General features: G+C 66.6%; 1 protein-coding gene across 1 annotated transcript; it reads right to left on the bottom strand.

The window, feature by feature from the left end:
- Positions 1 to 411: 411 nt before the first annotated feature.
- LOC128072025 (ras GTPase-activating-like protein IQGAP3) lies at positions 412 to 20645 on the bottom strand. The gene is made up of 38 exons (XM_052665403.1): positions 20453 to 20645; positions 19913 to 20000; positions 19522 to 19678; positions 19176 to 19253; positions 18369 to 18445; positions 18138 to 18205; positions 17903 to 18016; positions 17617 to 17792; positions 17376 to 17454; positions 17090 to 17253; positions 16921 to 17008; positions 16419 to 16582; positions 16179 to 16339; positions 15440 to 15564; positions 15191 to 15354; positions 14980 to 15070; positions 14504 to 14671; positions 14277 to 14419; positions 12098 to 12256; positions 11259 to 11342; positions 10659 to 10730; positions 10247 to 10316; positions 9463 to 9671; positions 8200 to 8352; positions 7948 to 8111; positions 6126 to 6350; positions 5707 to 5847; positions 5263 to 5347; positions 4507 to 4739; positions 4068 to 4200; positions 3364 to 3466; positions 3142 to 3283; positions 2911 to 2998; positions 2378 to 2590; positions 1614 to 1780; positions 1403 to 1504; positions 744 to 852; positions 412 to 660 (listed from the first exon to the last, which is right to left on the bottom strand). Exons 1-38 carry the CDS (start codon positions 20475 to 20477, stop codon positions 547 to 549), a joined length of 4896 nt encoding a protein of 1631 aa, XP_052521363.1. The 5' UTR covers positions 20478 to 20645; the 3' UTR covers positions 412 to 546.
- Between the last annotated feature and the right edge of the window lie 203 nt (positions 20646 to 20848).

The following is a 20848-nucleotide window of genomic DNA, read 5'->3' on the forward strand; positions in this document are numbered from 1 at the left end:
GGGGGCAGCCTTGATACGATAAAAAGAAACGCAGCAGCTCCTCCCAACGGGAGCCCAGCGAGGGGCTCCGCCTCACGGCAGCGGCACCGGGACCGCGGCCCGCCGGGCCCCTGGGAGCCCCTGAGGAGGGCGGAGGGAACGCGGAGGCAGAGCCTCAAAAGCGCCGCGCTGAAGTCACGCTTCGGGATGAGCGGAGCCGCAGAGCGGCCCCAGGGCTCAGCACAGCGCGGGACCCCCGCAGCCCCCAGGCACCGCACGCAGCGCCGGGAAAACGCCCCCTATTGCACTTCCAGCCACCTGCACGGCAGCCCGGCGCCACAGCCCTGCAGCGTCCTCACGCAGCAGCCGTGCAGCACAGACCCCCCCCACTCCCCCCAATCCAAACTTTGCACACAGCCGCAGCGGCTCCCGCAGGCCCCCACTGCCACAGGGCTTGGGGTCAACCTGAGCCCAGCGCTCTGCTGCGGCCGTGGCAGAAAGGAGGTGGGGGGGAGCGGGGAGGGGGTGGGAGTGGGAATCACCCCCAGCGCCCCCCCCAAGCGCTGCTCACTTCTTGAAGAACTTCTTGTTGAGCAGGAAGAGGAGCAGGTTGACGTTGACTTTGGCTCTGTCGAACATCTTCATGACGGCGACGCCTTCGTACTGCAGCTGCAGCAGCTCCTGCGCAGCAGCCACCATCACCACCGTCACCGCCGTCACCCCCCCAAAACCCCCCGCCCACCCCCCGGCCCAGGGTCTCCCACCTGGTAGCGCAGCTGGAAGCGCTCCATGTCGATGCCCATGAACTGGGCCTTCACCTGGAAGCAGCCGGGCTCCTGGCACGGGACGATGTCAAAGACGACGTTCTTCAGCCTGGGGGATGGGCGGCCGCTGCCTCGAATGGCTGCGAGGCCGTGGCGCAGCCCCCCGACCCCCCCCAAATAACTGCGGGGTCACACAGCCACGCAGCCCCCCGGCACCGACCCACAGCTCCCATCTGCTCTGAGTCCTGCTGCTCCCCCAGCAGAGCCTCAAGGCAACTCACCCGGCCCGCGCCGTGGGGCTGCCCCACACCAACCCCCACCCGTGAGCCCCACGCGGCTGCAGGATCGTGGGCCCACAGAACCATTGGAGGGGGAAGGAGCCCCCAGAGGGCATCTGGTCCCAGCCCCTGCAGCGAGCCGGGGCAAAGGTCCTGCAACCCAAACTATTCCCATGTTCTGATGGCCCTAAGGATGACCTTCAAGGACCTCCCCCACCCCCACCATCCCGCGGCTCTGCGAACGACCATTAAGGCAACAGAATCACAGAACCACCAGAGTTGGAAGGAGCTCCCAGAGCCCCCTTTTGTCCCCCCCTGCACCCAGCAGGGCGCCCCCAGCTCCCAGCCTGAACTCGGACACCCCGGGGCCGCGGGACGCACTGGCTGGCCGGCAGGTCCTGGATGTCCAGCAGCACCCCCATCTCGCAGAGCCGCGCGGCGCTGTAGCGCAGGGGCTGCAGCTTCTTGCTCTTCCCGCCGAGCCTGGAACAGAAGGGGCGCACGGAGCACCGCCATCGCCGGCCAGAGGGGCGCTACGCCTCGCTCGGCGCCGCCATCGGGTTCTGCGGGGTTTCTCCCGAAGGCGACGCACTTGCGGCCGGCTGCCAGGCCGTCCAGGCAGCTCCTGATGTACTGGTTGTAATAATCGATCTGCTCCTCGTAGAACGAAGTCTTGGCGTCCAGGGCGCGCAGCGTCTGCCGCAGCTTCAGCAGCTCCTCCCTGCGGTGCTGCCGGTAGCGCCGCTGGTTGCGGATGTCCTGCGGGAACGGAGCCGCGAGCTGGAAGAAAACTCCCCGAGCTTCGCCAGAGCCACCGAGCGCGGCGTGCATCGGAGCACAGCTGGATTGGAGCCTGGGGGTCTGCTGGGCTCTTTGGGGCTCAGTGGGCACAGCGGGAGGGGCTGGGTTGCATTTGGGGACCTCTGAGGTCTTCTCCAACCTGATGGTTCTGGGGTCCTGCCGACGGGCACAGCAAGAGGAGCTGGGATTGGACTCGACTCTGCAACCCTAACCGTTCTGTGACGCTCCTTAGGGACGTGGTGAGTGGCCACGGTGGGGTGGTGGCCTCGGAGATGTCCAACCCCAAGGACTCTGCATCCCAGCCAGGGACAGGCTGGGAGCGGTTGGACTCGGGGCCCTCGGAGGTCTTTTCCAACCCAATGTTCAGTGACCCCATTTAAGGTCCGGCTCGTGGGCGCAGTGGGCTGCGTTGGGCTCAGTGATCCGGAGGGCTTTTCTGAGCCTGACGATTCCGTGACCCCCTGCTCCTCCTTTCTACAGCTCTCAACATGAAGCAATGCTGCGTAAATGAAGCCGCCCCCTCCCTCCCAGAACGCCGCCCATCTCCCCCCTTGCCTTGGCCAGCTCGTTGACGAGCCCCTGGTAGTGCTGGGCTGCAGCCACCAGCCCCAGGCCCTCCAGGCGCCGCAGGTTCCGCACGATCCTCCGCTTCTTCTCCTCCAAGCTCAGCTGGCCGGCGGCCACCAGCGAGCGGCGGTGCTTCAGGCTGGGGGGGGTCTGGGAGTCCCACAGCGCCCGCCGGCGCATCAGGTGGTGGTGGGAGGCTTCCTGGGGGACAGAAGGGGGACGGGGTGCTGGGAGGCTTCCCGGGGTGCTGGGTGGTGGTGGGATGCTTGTTGTGGGGCAGGGGGCGCACAGCGTGAGCGAGATGGAGCTCCCAACTCCGGCATGTTTTGCCCTAAGCTCAAAGCGCAAAGCGCCCCTCGGCTCTGCAAAACAGAGCTCAGCAGCTGCAGGGGCGCAGGGCAGGGCCGTGGGGCAGGGCCGTGGGGCAGGGCTGTGGGGCAGGGCTGTGGGGCAGGGCCGTGGGGCAGGGCTGTGGGGCAGGGCCAGCCCCACATTCACGGGCTGCAGCTCGCCATTCTCACCTCCAGCTCCGACGCCGGCGTCCGCAGGATCTCCGTGAGGGACCCTCCTGGCTGGCACTGGATGACGTCCACCAGCATCTGCTTGGTGCTGGGGACAGGAGGGCGTGAGGCGCCCGCTCCACTCCACCACCGCACGTCCGAAGGGTTTCTTTGCCCAGCGCCTGAGCCAACATCCCCCCCCAAGGATCCCGAAGGCTGCGGCCGTGGGGCAGCCATCAGCGCCACCCTCACCTCAGCAGCAAACTCCTGCCATCGCTCTGCTCGCCGCCCACCTCCGGCAGCGGCTTCCCGGTGAGGGTGAGGGAGATCTCCACGCTGCTGAGCTGCGACAGCGCGGGCTCCGTGCCCCCCCCTGGGCTGGGAGCACTCTCTCCTATGGGAAGGAGACCGGAGTGAGGGGGGGGGTTGGCCGGGATGAGCGGGAGGGGTGCGATGGCACAGCTCTCTACGTACCGACGAGGGCCTGGACAGTGGGAAGCTCACCCAGGTCCTCCAGCAGCTCGTGCAGAGGGTCCCCGGGGTCGGGTGCGATGGAGTCCTGGTGCTCGAGGAGGAGCTGAGCAGTGAGAATGAAGAGTCAGTGGCAAAGGGGCACGGGGGGGAAGGGGGACTTGGAGCAAAGGGCCACAGAAATCCTCTGCGCTCACGTTCGTGAAGTGAGGGGGTTTGGGAAGGGGGCTGCAGAGCCGGGATTCGGGCGGAGCAGAGGGGACCGATCTGCTCTGGGAAACACGATGGGATCCAGAGGGGCTGTGCAGCCCTGCTGGGAATTGCTGGCTGGGTGACACCGTGGGACGGAGGGGCGCCGCGCTGCAGCACGGCTGCGGCTCAGTGATGCTCCACCATCGGCCCATCCCTGCTCACTTCTGGGATCACCGAGGTTGGAAAAGCCCCCCAGGACCTCAGGTCCAACCCTCCCACCCTCACAGGGACACAAAGGACGATCTCAGACGTCTCCTCCAACCTCAGCGACCGTGTGACCCCATCCGTGGGCACGGCAGGGACGTGGGGTGGGACCCGCTGGTCTCGGGGGGGGCTTTTCCAATGAGCTCAACCCCGACCCACCGCCCCCCGCCTGCTGAGCGCATCCCTCAGCGCCGCATCACCGCGGGCCCTGAGCCCCTCCAGGGGACGGCGAGCCCCCGACGTCCCCTCACCCTGTGCGTGGCGACGAGTTCCCCCGCCGTGATGTAGACGACGGGTTTGGCCACGGCCACCATCTCCGAGTACTCGTCCACGTTGAACCTCTCCTCGGGCTCCGGGACGCGGCAGGCGGCGGCGATGAACCTTCTGTGGGATCACCGTGCTGAGCCTCGGGCCGACCGCCACCATTGCCACCATCACCACCATCCCCACCGCCACCATTTGCCACCATTGCCACCATCACCACCATCCCCACCGCCACCATTGCCACCATCACCACCATTCCCCCGCCACCATCACCACCATCCCCACCACCACCATTGCCGCCATCGCCACCAACATCACCACCATCACCGCTGCCATTGCCACCCTCACTGCTATCACCACCACCACCACCACCACCACCATCATCACCACCCCCCCCCCCCGCCATGCCACCCCCCCGGCACCCACCGGAACTTGCCGTGCGTCTCCTCCAGGTAGCGGTTGGCCGCACACAGGTGCGCGTTCTCCCCCTCGAAGGCTTTCCGTGCGGCCGCGTGCTGCAGCACTTTGGCGATGGAGCCGAGGCTGCGGCGCTGCTCGGGGCGCAGGGCTGCCCCGGCTGAGACGTCCACGATGTCAAAGCCGTCGGGGGCCACCACCGCCGGGTTCATGAAGCGGTAGTAGAGGAGGTTCCCCACCACCTGTGGGGCGGGAGACGGCCGCGTCGGAGAGCCTGCGCAGCAGGGAGGGCTGCTCTATGGGAGCCCCGCACAGAGCACCTCTGATCCAGGAAACGTTTCCACTGAAGGTCTCTGCTGGTCTCCATACTGGGAGCACTGGGTCAGCCCATACTGGGAAGCAGTGTGCCCCTGCGCCCATACTGGGAGCACTGGGTCAGCCCATACTGGGAGCACTGGGCCCCCGCACCCATACTGGGAGCACTGGGTCAGCCAATACTGGGAAGCAGTGTGCCCCTGTGCCCATACTGGGAGCACTGGGTCAGCCCATACTGGGAAGCAGTGTGCCCCTGTGCCCATACTGGGAGCACTGGGTCAGCCCATACTGGGAAGCAGTGTGCCCCTGCGCCCATACTGGGAGCACTGGGTCGCAAAGGTCATGAAGTCGAGAGGGAAATGGCAACTGAGGGACATCCTGGAGCGAGATCCCCCTCCCACAAACCCAGGGGTGCTGGGAAGCCCGCGTGGCAGCGCAGCCCCCAGGCACCTTGTCCAGCTCCTCCTCCGAGGCTTTGGGGAACTTCTCAGCCAGGGACGCCCGCAGGGTTTTGGCCACGTAGCGCATCCCGTAGCTGGAGAGAGCACAGGGGAGGAGGTCGGTCAGCATGCGGCGAGGGACCGGGTGCCAAATCCACCGCGGTGCCGTCGGGGTCTCAGGAATCCCCGTCCCCATCTGCTGCCCAGCTGCCAGCCCGCACCGCCCGAGAGGAAGCCTTCCTCCTGACTCCCTTCCAGCTGCACCCCAGGAGCAGAGCGCTTCAGAGGCCCAAAGCACCTCCGGGCATCAGCGGAGGAGCTGACATCGCTTCTCTCCTTGCCGGCAGCTCAAAGGAATTCCCACAGCAAGGAAAGGGACAGAAACCCCCCAGCGCCCCCCCTGCCCTCCCAGGACCGCGCTGCGGGGACGTGGGGAGCCCTGCGGGGTACGCACGGGATTTGATCCACAGAAGAGGTGATGGCACAGACGAACTTCTCTGTCACGGTGAGGAGAGCGCGGATGGAGACGTCCAGGCGCCGCTGCACCTCGGGGTGGCACAGGGCTTGCTCGGGGCTCACATCGTACGGGAGCCCGCTGCGCGAGGACACCCAGTGCCCATCACCAGCCCGGCACCAGCTGAGCCGCCAGCAAACAGCGCTGGGCTGAGCCCCCCCCCAACCTCACCAGCTTGGTAACCCAACACAAGGTGAGCCCCCCCCACCCAAACCTTCGCTCCACAGCACCAGCTGAGCCCCCCACCCCACCAGCACCGGGCTGAGCCCCCACCCAACCTCGGCACCCCGACTCCGAGCTGAGCCTCCCATCCCACCTCCCCCCCCCCCGGCACCAGCTGAGCCCCCGCCCCACCTCACCTCCTCTGCCCGCTCTGTGACTCGGCCTGGTTGACCCACGCCTTGTAGATGTCCACGGGGTCGGTTCGGATGCTGAGGGCCGCATCCTGCAGCACCTCCCGCACCGGGCGGCCCAGGATCTGCCTCAGGGCGCTCTGCCCGCGGGCGCTGCGGTAGAAGCTGACCACCATGCGGATGACGGCGGCGTTCCCCGTCAGGATGTCGTGGACGTGATCCACTTTGCACCTGCAGAGGGACGGGCGCGGGGATGGAGCCGAACGCGGCGCGGTTCAGCTGCCCGCTCCAGAACTGACGCCTCCTATTTATTGGCGTGGAAACGACAGCCGCTGTGGACGCTCCGTGACGGAGCGAAAGCTCGGCTGCAGAACGATTTTTTGACGCTCCCTGCTGTCGGCTCAGCGATTCTGCCAGCACCGTGCTGGAATCTGCCCCGTGGGGAGCGGCCACGGCCACCGCACCAACACCTGGCTGAGCAGCGGCTGCCGTTCTCAGTTTGTGAGGGGTTTTTCACAGAACACCTGAACTGCTCAGGTTGGAAAAGACGCCGAGTCCAACCACGGCCCGGCCGCGCTGCCCGCCTCCAGCAGCCCTCTGCGAGCCCAGCCCCAGCGCCACATCCAGACCTCAGCGCCCCCAGGGACGGGGCCTCCATCCCTCCCTCACAGCCCATCCCAGCGCTTCACAGCCTTTATCCGCACACGGGTTTGTCCTGACACCAGCCTCAACCTCCCCTGGCACAGTGAGGCCGTTTCCCCCCGTCCTGTCAGCGGTGCTGCGACCGCCATTCAGAGAGCAGCAAGGTCTCCTCAGCCTCCTCTCCCCCGCACCAAACAGCCGCGCTCCTTCGCTCTCTCCTCGCAGCCCACCTTCTCCAAGCCCTTCCGCAGCCTCGCTGCCCTGCTCTGCCCCGCTGCGGCCCCTCCGTGCCCTTTCTGTACAGAGGTGCCCAAACCCAAACTGGAGCTGAGGCCTCGCAAGCGCTGAGCGCAGGGCAGGACGACCTCCCTGCTCCCCTCGCCGCTCCTGATCCCAGCCGGACGCCGTTGGTTTCTCGGCCCCCTGCGCACACTGCAGGCTCGCCTTCAGCCCGCTGCCATCAGCGCACCCAGCTCCCTGTGCACCAGGCAGCTTCCAGCCGCTCCTCCCCAAGCCTGCAGGGTCGCCTGGGTTGCTGTGACCAAAATGCAGGACCCCACACTCGGCCCTACCGAAATCACTTCGCCTTGGCCATCGATCCAGTCTATCCGGGTCCCTCTGCAGCGCCTTTCTGCCCTCAGGCAGACCAGCAGCCCTTCCAGCTTGCTGCCATCTGCAGCCCTACTGAGGATGCACTCAGTCCCCCCATGGAGATGGTCAACGAAGGTGCTCCTAGGAGCAGCCCCAGAACGGAGCCCTGTGGGACCCCGCTGGTGCCTGGCTGCCCACCGGCTGCCATCCCAGCTTCTCCGCGGGGACGGGGCAGCGCCAAAGGCTGCACGAAGTCCAGGAGAGCACAGGGGCGGCCCTAAAAGCCTTTCTGACCACCAGTCCCCCCACATTTCGCCCTCACAGCATCCATCACCAAGCAGCAGGGATGGGCAGGTCAGCGGTGCAGCCCCCAGTTCTGCTAAGGGAGAGCGAATGGGCGTCTGCACAGAGTCAGATTTTGGAGCTGCACTGACTGCAGCCCCTCAAGTTCCATTTGGAGACCTGCAGCGTTGACTCCGACTAAAACGGAGCTTTTTGCAAATCTACCCAAAATTAACCTATTTTTTTCCCCAGCAATCTCAACACCTGTCCTCACATCTCCTCACCACAGCAGACCCTGCGCGGGGTCACCAACCTGATCTCCTCCTGCAGGGCCGCCTTGAAGAGCTGCAGCAGCAGAAAGCCTTCCCGCGGGTGGGAAGCGTAGCCGAACAGCGTGAAGATGACGGGCTGCAGGAACGTGGTGGATTTGTTCTGAGGCACCTGGAAGAGCAGCCTGGCCAGGTACCCGGGCTGCGTCTGCAGGGGAGGAGCGGAACGGAGAGCTGCGCTCAGTCCCAGCACCTCAGAGAGGCGGGCAGCAGGGACCCTCTGCCCCCCAGCCCACCTGCAGCAGGTAGAAGAGGTGCTGGTAGGCCTCCAGCTTCTGCCGCTTCTCCTTGCTGAGAGCTTTGAGCCCCTGCTGCTTGTCCAGGCACATCAGCTCCGACAGCTGCTCCCTGTTCTTCCTGGTCAGCTTCCCGCACTGCGACACCACCTCCTGCAGGGGGGAACCAACGCATTGCTATGGCTGGAAGAGACCCGTGGGTCACCCCGACCCCCCACCACCCTGACCCCCCCCCCACCACTCCCACCCCCAGCATCGGTGCGCTTGGAAAAGACCACCGAGATGGGCCATAAGGGAGCACTGGGTTGTCCTTGAGAGCAGCCCTGCACAGAAGGACCCGGGGGTCCTGAGCGATGAAAAGCTGAACGGGAGCCAGCAGGGTGTGACTGCAGCTGGGAAACAAACGGGGTCCTGGGCTCCATCAGCAGAGGGGGGGCAGCAGGGACAGGGAGGCGATCGTCCCTCTGTGCTCTGCTCTCTGAGGCCCTGTCTGCAGCACTGCGACCAGGGCTGGGGGTTCCCAGACAAGACAGGGAGCTGTGGGAGAGGAGCCAGAGGAGCCGCAGGGCTGAGCAGGGGCTGCAGCAGCTCCCTGCAAAGCCAGGCTGAGGGAGCTGGGCTCGTTCAGCACGGAGAAGAGGAGCCGGGGCTGAGCTGAGTGCAGCCTGCAGGGAGCCTGCAGCCAGGAGGGGAGGCAGCTCTTGGGCAGGGGAGATGAGAGCAGGGAACGGCTGGAAGCGGAGGGAGGGCAGCTGGAGGCTGGGGGTCAGGGAAGTTGTGTGCTGGGAGAGCGGTGAGGGGCTGAAGAGCTGCCCAGAGAGGCTGCGATGCCCCGTCCATCGCTGGAGGGGTTGGAGGCCAGGCTGGATGGGGCCCTGGGCAGCCTGGGCTGCTGTGAAATGTGGGCAGGTTGGCATGCAGGGTGGGGTTGGAGCTCCGTGAGCCTGGAGTCCCTTCCAAGCCCGGCCGTTCTGTGATTCTATGGCCCAGCCCAACCATGTGCGCCCCCAGCACCCAGCACCCGCTGGGAGGGGTCTCTTCCACTGGCAGTGTGGGCAGCGAGGGGGGGCTGTGGAGCGGAACTGGGCGACCCCACAGCTCTTCTCCAACCGTAACGACCTGAAGATCGTCCGGTCCAGCCCCCCCCCCGGCAGCCCAACACCTCCAGGGACGGTGCCCCTCCCCCGGCAGCCCATTCAGGTGCCCCAGTGCTCTTGCAGAGAAGAAGCCACGACCCCCCCCCCCATCCTGCCTGCTCCCCACCTGCAGCGTGGCGCGGTTCCTGACCAGCAGCCCGATCTGGACGTCCATGAGGTTCAGGTCGCCCTCCAGCTGCTGGCTCACACGGATCCTTTTGGCCACCTCCTCCCGCAGCCGCAGCACCTCCGCCTCCTCCACAAAGTCGTGCTGGCTCTGCTCCAGGACGTGGACGAAGCGCCGCACGGCGCCCAGCGGAGGGCTGTGCTCATGGACTGCAGCGGCACAGCAGCATCGGCGTGCGGCCCCACGTGGGAGCGGGCAGGGAGTGGGGGTGCTGGGACACCCCTTACTGGGAGCGCTGGGACAGCCCTTACTGGGAGCACTGGGACAGCCCTTACTGGGAGCGCTGGGACAGCCCTTACTGGGAGCGCTGGGACCGCTCTTACTGGGAGCACTGGGACACCTCTTACTGGGAGCACTGGGACAGCCCTTACTGGGAGTGCTGGGACAGCCCTTACTGGGAGCGCTGGGACAGCCCTTACTGGGAGCGCTGGGACAGCCCTTACTGGGAGCGCTGGGACAGCCCTTACTGGGAGCGCTGGGACCGCTCTTACTGGGAGCGCTGGGACAGCCCTTACTGGGAGCGCTGGGACAGCCCTTACTGGGAGCGCTGGGACAGCCCTTACTGGGAGCGCTGGGACAGCCCTTACTGGGAGTGCTGGGACCGCCCTTACTGGGAGCGCTGGGACAGCCCTTACTGGGAGCACTGGGACAGCCCTTACTGGGAAGGCGCTGTGTCCCTGCGCCCCATACTGGGACCCCCAACCCCCCCGCCCCCAGCACTCACCCAGCATCCTGTAATCCCCGCGGGCTTTGTTGGCTCTCACAAAAGCCTGGATCTTAATGACAGCTCCGAGCTGCCAACACCAACAAGAGCCTCAGGATGTGACCCTTTGGTGGCACCCCGACCCCAGGGTCTCTCAGGGATCCCCCTCAGCCCTTCCAGCTGTCAGCTCCATCCCTGCACTGTGTGCCCACAGCTTTCCTTCCCCCCCAGACCCTCCCTCCATCAGAGACCTCAAAGCCTCCGCTGGGTTTTCGGAGCAGTTTCCTCTCCCTGCCCCTCGCAGCGCCCACCACCCCGCGCTGCCATAACTTCCTTCGCTCACCACCACCCTCCTCCCTCTGCAGGGCTCCTCCGGGGGCTGCGGGGTGCAGCACCCACAGCAGGATGGGCTCCAGCCCCCTCCATCGCTCACGTTCTTCCTGAAGTGGCGCAGCCTCTCCTGGTACCTTTTCCGAGCCCCCCACATCCTCACAGCCGCTTGGATCTGGGGGGAGACGCTCCTTCAGAACCAGCGGGGGGGGGGAGGGAGGGACAGACATGGGGCAGCCGTGGGGGTGGGAGGAGGGACAGCTCTGCTTCTGCACCGTGCGGCCGCTCAGAGCCCAGCAGGGAGCGCAGAGCTGGGTGGGACCCCAGGAGCAGCACGGAGGGCAGGGAGCTGGGAGCACCGAGGCACTGCTGTCATCCTGGGAGCACCGGGAGCGCTGGGTGCCCCTGCCCCACGCTGGGAAATCATTGGGAAGCACTCGGTCACTATACTGGGAGCACTGGGTCCCTGCGCCCCATACTGGGAGCACTGGGTCACCCCACGCTGGGGGCACCGGGTCACCCCACGCTGGGGGCACTGGGACACCCCATACTGGGGGCACTGGGACACCCCATACTGGGGCACAGCCCCCCAGTGCCGCCCAGCTGCACCTCTCCCGCCAGCAGCACAAAGCAGGGAGGGACGCCGCGCTCATCGCTGGCAACACGGAGGTGGGAGCAGGGGGTGAAGGGAGAGGAGGCCAACCTTGATCACGGCGTCCACGTGGGCTCGCAGGAAGCGCAGGCGCTGCAGGTAAGCCTTGCGCTGCCGGTAGCCCCTCCAGCAGGCCTGGGGGGAGAGCCAGAGAACGGCCGAGGTTGGAAGAGACCACCGTGGTCACGGCCATCCTGGCGACCACAAGCCGTCCCGGCGGCCCCACTCCTACCCCTGCAGTGCTACTGCTGTTGGAAAAGACCCCCGTCTGTGGGCACGGTGGGACGGGTTGGCGGTTGGACTTGATGATCTTAGACGTTGCCTCCAACAAGTCCGACCATTGGCCCATCCCCACCGCGCTCAGGTGTAGAACCGTTAAGTAATTAAGGCTGGAATAGATCCCCATGGTCATCGAGGCCAAGCATCGACTCATCCCCACTGCGCTCAGTTATAGAGCGATTAAATAATTAAGGTTAAAAAAGAACCCCAAGGTCATCGAGGCCCATCAACCACCCCACGCCGTGCACCCAGAGAGTCGCTGAGCTCAGCAGGGACCTCCAACGTCACCCAGTGCGACCGCCAGCCCACGGTGCCTTCATTGCCCGCCGCCCAGCCACCCCCACCGCAGCCACTGCTGGAGTCACCCTGCCTGGAGGAGTCCTCCAAGATCACCGCGTCCGACCCCAACCGATCCCCACCTCCACGTCCCTCAGCGCCGCTTCTCTGCAGCTCTGAACACCTCCAGGGGCGGCGACCCCCGGCAACCGGACCGACACGACCCATCTTCCAGATCTGCTCCCAGACCCAAACCTGACCCTCCCCTGTTGCCGCGCGAGGCCAGACCTGTCCTTGTTACCCCGAGAAGAGACCGGCCCGGCTGCGCCGCCCACCTGGATCCTCACAGCTGCCTTCTGCTGCCGCCGCAGGGCCGCGAATCGCCGCCGTGCCAGGAAGCCGCGCAGGAGGGCCTGCAGCCGCAGCACGGCCGCCTCGTTGGACGCCCACAGGAGCTGCCGGTCGTGGGCTGCGCTCACTTGGGTGACGATGGACTGCAGGGACACCAAGCGTTGGGTGAGCACAGCGGCACCGGCGCCTCCCGTACAGTCGTTCAGGCTGGGAGCAATTCCCCGTGTCACCCAACGCCAGCCCCCCCAAACATCACCCAGTGCAATGCCAACCAATGCCAGCCCCCCCAGTGTCACCCAGCCCAACGCCAGCCCCCTCAAACGTCACCCAGTGCAATGCCATCCCAATGCCAGCCCCCCCCACTGTCACCCAGCCCAATGCCTCCAAATGTCACCCAGTGCAATGCCATCCCAATGCCAGCCCCCCCCAGTGTCACCCAGCCCAACACCAACCCCCCCACTGTCACCCAGTGCAATGCCATCCTAATACCAGCCCCCCCAGTGTCACCCAGCCCAACACCAGCCCCCCCAACACCACCCACTGCAATGCCAACTCAATGCCAGACCCCCAGTGTCACCCAACCCCCCCAAACGTCACCCAGTCCAACGCCAACCCAACACCAGCTCCCCCAGTTTCGCCCAGTCCAACACCAACCCCCCAACATCCCCCAGTCCAACGCCAACCCAACGCCAACCCCCCATCACCCATCACCAATCCAACTCCAACCCCCAGCGTTAACCCCCCCAACGCCCCCCATTCCAACACCAACCCAGCACCAACCCCCCAACCAGTCCAGTGCTGCCCGCTCCATTGCCAACCTCCCATCATCTCCCAGCCCCCCCCAGCACCCCTCGCCCACATCGCCCTGCCCAGCCCCCAGCCCCACAGCGACCCAACCGCGTCCCTCGGTGCCGCCTCTAAACCAGGATCCACCAAAGTCTACGTTAAAGCTCAGCGCAGACGTTTTGCCGCAGGACGGAGGGCCCTTTCAGCAGCCCCGAAGCGAAGCCCCCCGAGGCAGCAGCGGGTGCCGCCACAAGGAGGGGGACGCGGCTGGGAGGCGCACAGAGCTGGGGCTGCGCTCCCTTCTGGCACTGAACTGAAGGCCGTAAAACCAAAGGGAACCTCGGCACCTCGAGGTCTGAACGTCGCCGCGGTGAAACCAGAATCCGCCCTGCCTGCTTGGCTCCCATTTCGGCCAAATGCTCAGAGGGCACAGAATTTAAAACGTGCAATGGAAAAAATCCAAGAAATTAAAGGAAAATTCCTCCTTGCCCATTTATACCAACAAGTTGGTAAGAATTGTTGGTTTTTTCCTCCATAAAAAAGTAACTCCTCAGAGCAGTTTCTCACAACAACTCACAACAGCTCCTGATTTTTTCCCAAGCTTTCTAGGGCGCTTTGCTAAGAATTTCCACGTCCTTTTTGCAGCTAATTGCAGCACCAGGCCACGTGCTGAGAAGGCTGCAGGCGTTTCTGCACACCTCAGCATTTCAATGGGGCCCTGCAGACCTGAATGGAAGGGCGGAACGGTTGGGGTGAGAGACCCCAGAGATGAGGAAACGGCACCGCAGCACAGCGGTGCTGGGAGCTGCCCTACAGAGCATGGAACCACAGCACGGCTGGGCTGGAAGGGATCTCTTACACAACGGGACCACGGGATCACAGCATGGGCTGGGAGGGATCCTGCAGGTCACTGAACACAGGATTAGGGTCTGGTTATGTTGGGGGCTGCCCTACAGATCATGGAACCACGGCATTGTTGGGATGGAAGGGGTCCTTGCAGACCAGGGAATCACAGCACAGTTGGGCTGGAAAGGATCCTATGGACTACAGAAGCACAGGATCACAGCACAGCTGGGTTGGAAGGGATCCTATGGGCATGGAATCAGAGCACAGCTGGGTTGGAAAGGACCCTAGAGTGTAGAACCATGGGGTCACAGCGCAGGTGGGTTGGAAGGGATCTTATGGGCATGGAATCAGCACGGTTGGGTTGGAAGGGATCCTACAGAGTGCAGAACCTCGGGCTCACGGCTGGGTCGGTGGGGACGTCCCTGCCCCCCAGCTCAGGCTGCCCCCTGCCCCCGTTCCCCCCCACGGCCTCAGGCTCCCCAGGGCCGGCGCCCCCACGGCTCTGCGCAGCACTGCCCCGCTGCCCCATACCTGGATCTCCTCCCGGCTCAGGTGCGTGGCGCACAGCTCCCCATCGCCCGGCCGCTCCCAGCTGCCCTCGAAGCTCTGCAGGCTCAGGTAAAACTCGGAGCCGTCCCGCAGGCGGTGCCGCACCCAGCGGGGTTTGGTGCTCCCTGCAACCCGCGGACGGCCGCTGTGCTACCAGGGCTGAGCATCCTCCCCTGGCAGGACTGGGGGCTCCCATCCCCGCGCTGTACCCGTCGGCCTCCTGGTGGCCGCCAGCGCCTGCAGCTGCTCCTGGTACCCCGCGGCACAGGCGTCCCGCACACCGCGCAGCCCCACGTCCGGGTTCCGCAGCACCCGCAGCGTCTGCGCCGCCCGCCCTTCCCTGATGGCCTGGTTGATGGCGGCCGTGCCCAGAGCCACTGCGGGAACGGGGGTGGGGTGAGGAAGGGCGGGGGGGAGTCGGGGAGGGGGAGCGCAGAGATGAGGGGCTGAGGGAGAGGGAATGCGGGGTGGAGAGATGGGGGGCTCGGGGGGACAGAGGAGGGACTCAGGGATTGGGATTACAGAGATGGGGCTGGGGGAGGAGGAGTGCAGAGATGGGGGTCCTGGGGAAGAGGGAGCATAGGGCAGATCAAGGATCAGGGTCTCAGGAAGGAGAAGAGCAGAAACGGGTGGAGGGACCGGGGCTGGGACAGGGTGCAGAGCTGCCCGGCGCAGCCCCACTCACTGCGCCTCGCCGCCGCCGTCTCCTCGTTGGCCGCACGCACCCCGCGCTCGATCTCCTCCCACCACAGCTCAGCTCCGCCGTCCTCGGTGGCCTGAAGTGTCGGGGAGGGGGGTCGGCGTCCAGCCAGCCGGGCAGCCCCCGGCCCGCAGCCCCCGGCCCGCAGCCCCCGGCCCGCAGCCCCCGGCCCGCCCTTCGCGTCCCCGCCCCGCACCTGGGCTTTGGCCGCCCGCGCGCGGCCGAGGACGCGGTGGTAGCGCGGGGCGTTGGGCGGAAGCACGTCGGGCAGAGCGGCCGCAGGCAGCAGCAACGCCGCCAAGGTCCTCCGCGGGTCCGCGAGCCGCAGCGCCGCGTTGATGCGCCGCACCGCCAGCAGCCCTGCGGGATGGGAGGCTGTGGGGCCCCGCGTAGCGCCGCCGGGTCCCTGCCCCCTCCCGGAGGGACGCGGCGCGGCGCGACTCACGGTCGTTCTCGTCTCGCACCGAGGAGTTGGTGGCGTTCACGCCGTCCTGGATGTCGGTCCAGCTCAGGAACTCCGCCCCGGCTTCCCCGCGTCGGTCCTTCAGCTGCAGCAAGGAGTCGAAGTACCTGCGGGGGGCGGGGGGGAACGCGGGGCAGGGCAGAGCGAGGGGCCGCGGTCGGACTGGGTGACCTCGGGGGTCTTCGCAAGCTTACCGACCCAGAAACAGGCAGAGTCGGGCTGCTGCCTGGGGGCGGTTGAACGGGGATGGGGTGGGGATGGACTCGGAGGTCTCCTCCAAGCTGAGCGGGCACAGGGGCCACGGGCCGGCTGCTGGACGTGGAGACCTCCAACCTTAACAGCTCCACGAGGGGGCACGGAATGATCTCCGAGATGCCATCAGCCTTAATGAGCACGGCTGGATTTACAGCTCGAGGTGACCTCCGGGGGCTTTTCCAACCTGAGGAACTCTGAGCTCACTGTGGGGGGGGTGGATCGTTTGGGGGAGGGTCTTCTCCACCCTGAAGGGTTCTGTGTGGGTGCAGTGGGGGAACGGGGGGTTTGGAGCGGACGATCCAAGAGGGCTTTTCCAATTATAAAGCATCGATGCTGGGAGGCAGGGAAGCCCACCGCCCAGCCAGCCTCCTCCCTTCCCAGGCAAGCAGAGAGAGGAGCTGTGGAACCAACCTTCCCCACCACCCACCCCCCAGAGACCCCCTCACCCACCCCCCCCATCCCTCACCGCCGCGCATTCTCCTCCTCCACACCCGACAGCCCCAGCGCAGGGCTGAGCAGCGCAGCCCAGAGCTCCTCGGGGTTCCCGGCGTCCAGAGCTCTGTTCACCAACGCCACGGCCGAGAGCATCTCCACGGCCACAAACAGCTCCTCGTGCAGCAGCTCGCCCTGCGCGGGGCACAAACGCAGCCTGAGCCCCCGCGGGCCCCCCCCCCCTTCCCGCCCCACGACGCCCCCCGGCCCCCACCCTCGGGTGCTGGCGCTGCAGCAGCGCCAGCTGCTGTTGGTAGAGGGCGGCAGCGTGGGGGAGCGCGGCTGGGAGCTGCGCCGACGGCTCCAGCAGCGCCTGCAGCGTGGCGGCCGGGATCCCCCGCCGGATGGCCGCGTTGATGGCGCTCACAGCCCGCAGCGCTGCCGGAGAGAGCGGGGAAGGGTGAGGAGCCGCGCGGAGCTGCGCCCCATTGCAGCCCCTCTGGATTCCGCGCTCCCCCGCCCCTCCTTCCCGGCCCCCCCCCACACTCCCAACCTCTCCCTCCTTCTCCCTCGACCACCCTCATCTATAGGATCAGGTCCCCCAGAGCCCCCCCCGTTCACACCGCCCCACATCCCTCCTTGCCTAGGATCCAGAGCTCCCCTACCCTGACCTCCTACTGCAGACCCCCCCCCCCATACAACCCCACATCCCCCGTTCCCCATCCTAGCTATAGGATCCCCCCCTCCAGCCCCACATCCCCCCCATGCCCACTCACTGGCTCGCTCCTCCTCTCCCCTCTCGCTGGCCACCTGGATGCCCACGGCCACCTCCTTCTCATCCAGCAGCTCCACGTAGCCCAGCTCCTATGGATGCAGAAAGCATTGGGACCCCCGCAACTCCACCCAGAGCCCCCCAGCGCGGGCACCTCCGCTCCGAGCCCCCACCAGAGCCTTCTGCTGCCGCTGCACTCGGAGCTGCTCCAGGCAGAGCTGCAGGTCGTCCCGCTGGAGGCGCGGGAGGCTCAGCGCGGGGTCCTGCAGCGCGCGGTGCAACAGCAGCGCATCCCCTCTCTGCACAGCGTCGTCCACCTCCTCCAGAGCCGCGTGCACTGCAGGGGGGGCACAGCAGGGGTCAGAGCGAAGCCCCGCACCAAACAAAGCTGACATCTCTCCATGGAAACGCCCGGTGGGGCCACAGCCCCCCACGAAGGAGAGCGGGCGCACGGCTCACCGTTGGCCCTGCTGATGCTCCCCTGGATCTCTTCCTGCGTCAGGCAGCAGGTGTAGATGTCCTCCCCCTCCTCTGGGACCTGCAGGTGCCGCTGTCACCGTCCTGCATCCCCCGCTCGCTTCCCAACCCGCATCCCAAAGAGTAAAGAAAAAAAACACCCCAACCCTCCCCCCCCCCATTTCTCACCGATTTCCCCCGGCCCTGCAGGAGCCGAGCGCCTCCCTCATCCCCCATTTCTCACCCGCTCCCTGCGGCCGCCCTTCTCCCTCTGAGCCCCGCGCAGCACATCCTGGTAAGCGGCCGCCAGCGCCGTGCGCAGCCCCCGCAGCATCGCCCCGGGGTGGAGCAGCGCCTCCATGGTCTGCGCCGCGTCCCCGCGCTGCACCGCCACGTTGATGGCCAGCACGGCTGCGTGCACTGCGGGCAGCGCGCAAAGGAGGCGCGTGAGGCCGACACCCCCCAGGGCAGCCCCATGTCTGGGGTCGGGGGGTGGCAGAGGGATGTTTTCCAACCCCTCCCCCCATCACCTGCTGCCTCATCCAGCGAGAGCTCATCGGCCAGGATGCCCCCGATGCGGCCAAACGCGGGCAGCTGCAGCCCCAGCTTCTCCAGCTCCCGCCCCGCGTCGCTGATCTCCTCCTCTGGAGCAGCAGGGGAGATGGCACCGCCCGGCCCCCAGCACCACCACCCCCTCCCCCCAGTCCCACCCCCGTCCATCCCCCCAGAGGGGCCCAGAGCCGCAGCCCCCGCGCAGGGCCGTACCGGTGAAGTCCACCTTCCCAGACAGGTCCTGGATCTGCGGGGCCAACCCCAGCTTGAAGAGGTACAGACTGCGGGACGGAGCGCAGCGTCAGCTCCCACCCCACTGCTGGGACAGGAGGGGGGTCTGCAGCCCCACAGCCCCCGAGTGGGGCGGCCCCACCAGCAGGGACAGCAGGGAGAGGCGCCCGCCCTGCAGTGACGCAGCCGGGGGTGGGAGTGGGACCCCCCAACCTGAGCGCGTGCAGGCAGTACACCGCCCTGGGCATGTTCTTCTTGTCGTAGATGTCGGTGGTCTCCGGGTGGAAGATCTGAGGTCGTCCAGTGCCACCCAGCAGCCATTTGAAGGGGGAGCGATGGGGGGACAGAATCGAGATGGGTCCAAAGAGGGGGGAGGGGGGGCAGAGGGATGAATCCTCACTGCAGCCCTTGCACTGCCCCCCCCAACCCCAAAACACACACAGCCCCCATGGGGGCTTCCGCTAGGACCCAGAGATGGGGGAATGAGGGGGGGGGGGGGGGCCCAGGGCCAGGGATACAGCTTGGGGGAGGGGGAGGGGGGGAAGGGGGACACAGCCACACCAGAGGGGGGATGCAGGGAAAGGGGGTGGGGGGACACATTGAAGGGGAACCTGGAACAAGAACACCTGGGGGGGCAGGAAGGTGGAGTGGGGGGACCCAGAGTCAGGGACACAGTTGATAGAGGGGGGGAGGGGGGATGACACAGACAGGGACACTGTTGGGGGAGGGGAGTGACGTGGGGGAGGGGACCCAGGGACAAGGACCGAGTGAGGGGTACACAGGGAAGAGGGAGTGGGGGGGAGGGTCTCCAGAGGGGACCCAGGAACATTTTGGGGGGGGGGGGGGGGGAGGATGCAGCAGAGGGGGGGGATACCCAGGGACAAGGTGAGGGGGACACAGTGAGGGAGACCCAGGGATGGGGGGAACACAGCGGGGGAGAAACAGCAAAAGGGATCCAGGGATGAGGAGGACACAGCGGGGGGGAAACACTGGGGGATACCCAGGGAGGGGGGTCCTCACCGAGGGCAGCCCGAGGCGGCTCAAGGCACAGCGCCAGTGGTTGATGTTGTCTGTGTGCCGGAACTGCAGCCCGCTCACCTGCACGAGGAGCAGACGGGCCGGGGTGACACCCACCACAAATAGCACCCCCACCCCCCCCAAATACCACCGCCACCCCCCCCGGGCCCCCAAGGACAGCCCAGCTCTCAGGGTTCGTTCCCACCCGCAGTCCTAAAGGCGATGGACCCGTGAGGCTGAGAGGACCCCCAACCCCCATCTGCTCTTATAAGCTCCAGGGAGGCTTTGAGCTGCCACCTGAAGGTCGCCCTATAGGACCTGCCCCCCCGTGCGCCCCCCCCCCCCTCACCCTATAGCGCGTCTGCTGGGGGTCGTAGATCCTCGCAGGAGGGACGGCGTCGGGGGCGAAGCGGTGGCCCAGCCTGGCCAGCAGCACGCCATTGCGCAGGTTCTCCTCCAGCTCGGTGGGGGGGGGCAGCTCCTCACCCAGGCAGGTCTCCATCCAGCTGGGGTTGGGGGGAAGGGGGGGCTCACAGAGGGGTGGCACCGAGCTCCACCTCCCCCCCCCCCCCGCACCCCCATTTGCGCTCACGGGGAAGGGCAGCCCCCCCCAACCTCCCCCCTCCAAAGGAACCCTACAGCCCTCACTCAGCCCGTGCCTTCTCTCCTCTCTGACGTCGGACCTCCCCCCCAAGCTGGGGGGTGTTGGGGAGCTGGGGGAGGGGGGGGGGGGGCCTCACCGCTTGGCCTCCTCCAGGCGGCACAGGTATTGGTAGGCGACGTTCTGCCGCCGCTGCTCGTCCATCTGCTCCGCGCTGGGACGCTCCCCTGCAGCAGGGACCCCCACGTCACCCCCAGCCCGTTCTCCCCCGAGGGGGGGGAGCACCGAGGTATCGCGGTGGCGGCGCCACGGAGACCCCCTGCCCCATTTCCTCCCCCCACGACCCTGAGCCCGCATCTGGGGCTTGGAATGGGGGGGGACAGAAAAGCGAGGCGATGATTTCGGGGTCTCTATGGCGCCGCAGGGATGAGGGACCTTCACAGGTGGGGGGCAGCAGCACCCGCAGCACCCGCAGCACCCGCAGCACCCGCAGCACCCGCAGCACCCGCAGCACCCGCAGCACCCGCAGCACCCAAACAACCCGCAACACCCGCAGCACCCAAACAACCCGCAGCACCCAAACAACCCCACACACAAAACACCCCCAAACGCGACCCCAGCAGTTCCCAAATCCCAACGGCCCAAAGCATACGCTCCCCGCTCCCCGCTCCCCGCTCACATTGCGGCCGTTCCGCTCCGTCCATGGCCGAGATTTGAATCTCCCGCCGGGTGTCACGTGACGCAGAGGATAGTAGTCACGTGGTGCCGCGCGGGGGCTGCTGGGAGTTGTAGTTCGTGCTGTTGGAGTCAATGGGGCGCAGCGTGGGCGGTGCTGGGAGGATCCCGCAGCTGTGGTACCCGGTACAGCAGTGTCACCATCACAGCAGTGTCACCATCACAGCTGTGTCACATCACAGCAGTGTCACCATCACAGCAGTGTCACATCACAGCAGTGTCACCATCACAGCTGTGTCACATCACAGCAGTGTCACATCACAGCAGTGTCACATCACAGCAGTGTCACCATCACAGCAGTGTCACATCACAGCAGTGTCACCATCACAGCTGTGTCACA

This window comes from Tympanuchus pallidicinctus, unplaced genomic scaffold (genome assembly GCF_026119805.1).
Source record: "Tympanuchus pallidicinctus isolate F22 unplaced genomic scaffold, pur_lepc_1.0 scaffold66, whole genome shotgun sequence".
Taxonomy (NCBI): Eukaryota; Metazoa; Chordata; class Aves; order Galliformes; family Phasianidae; genus Tympanuchus; species Tympanuchus pallidicinctus.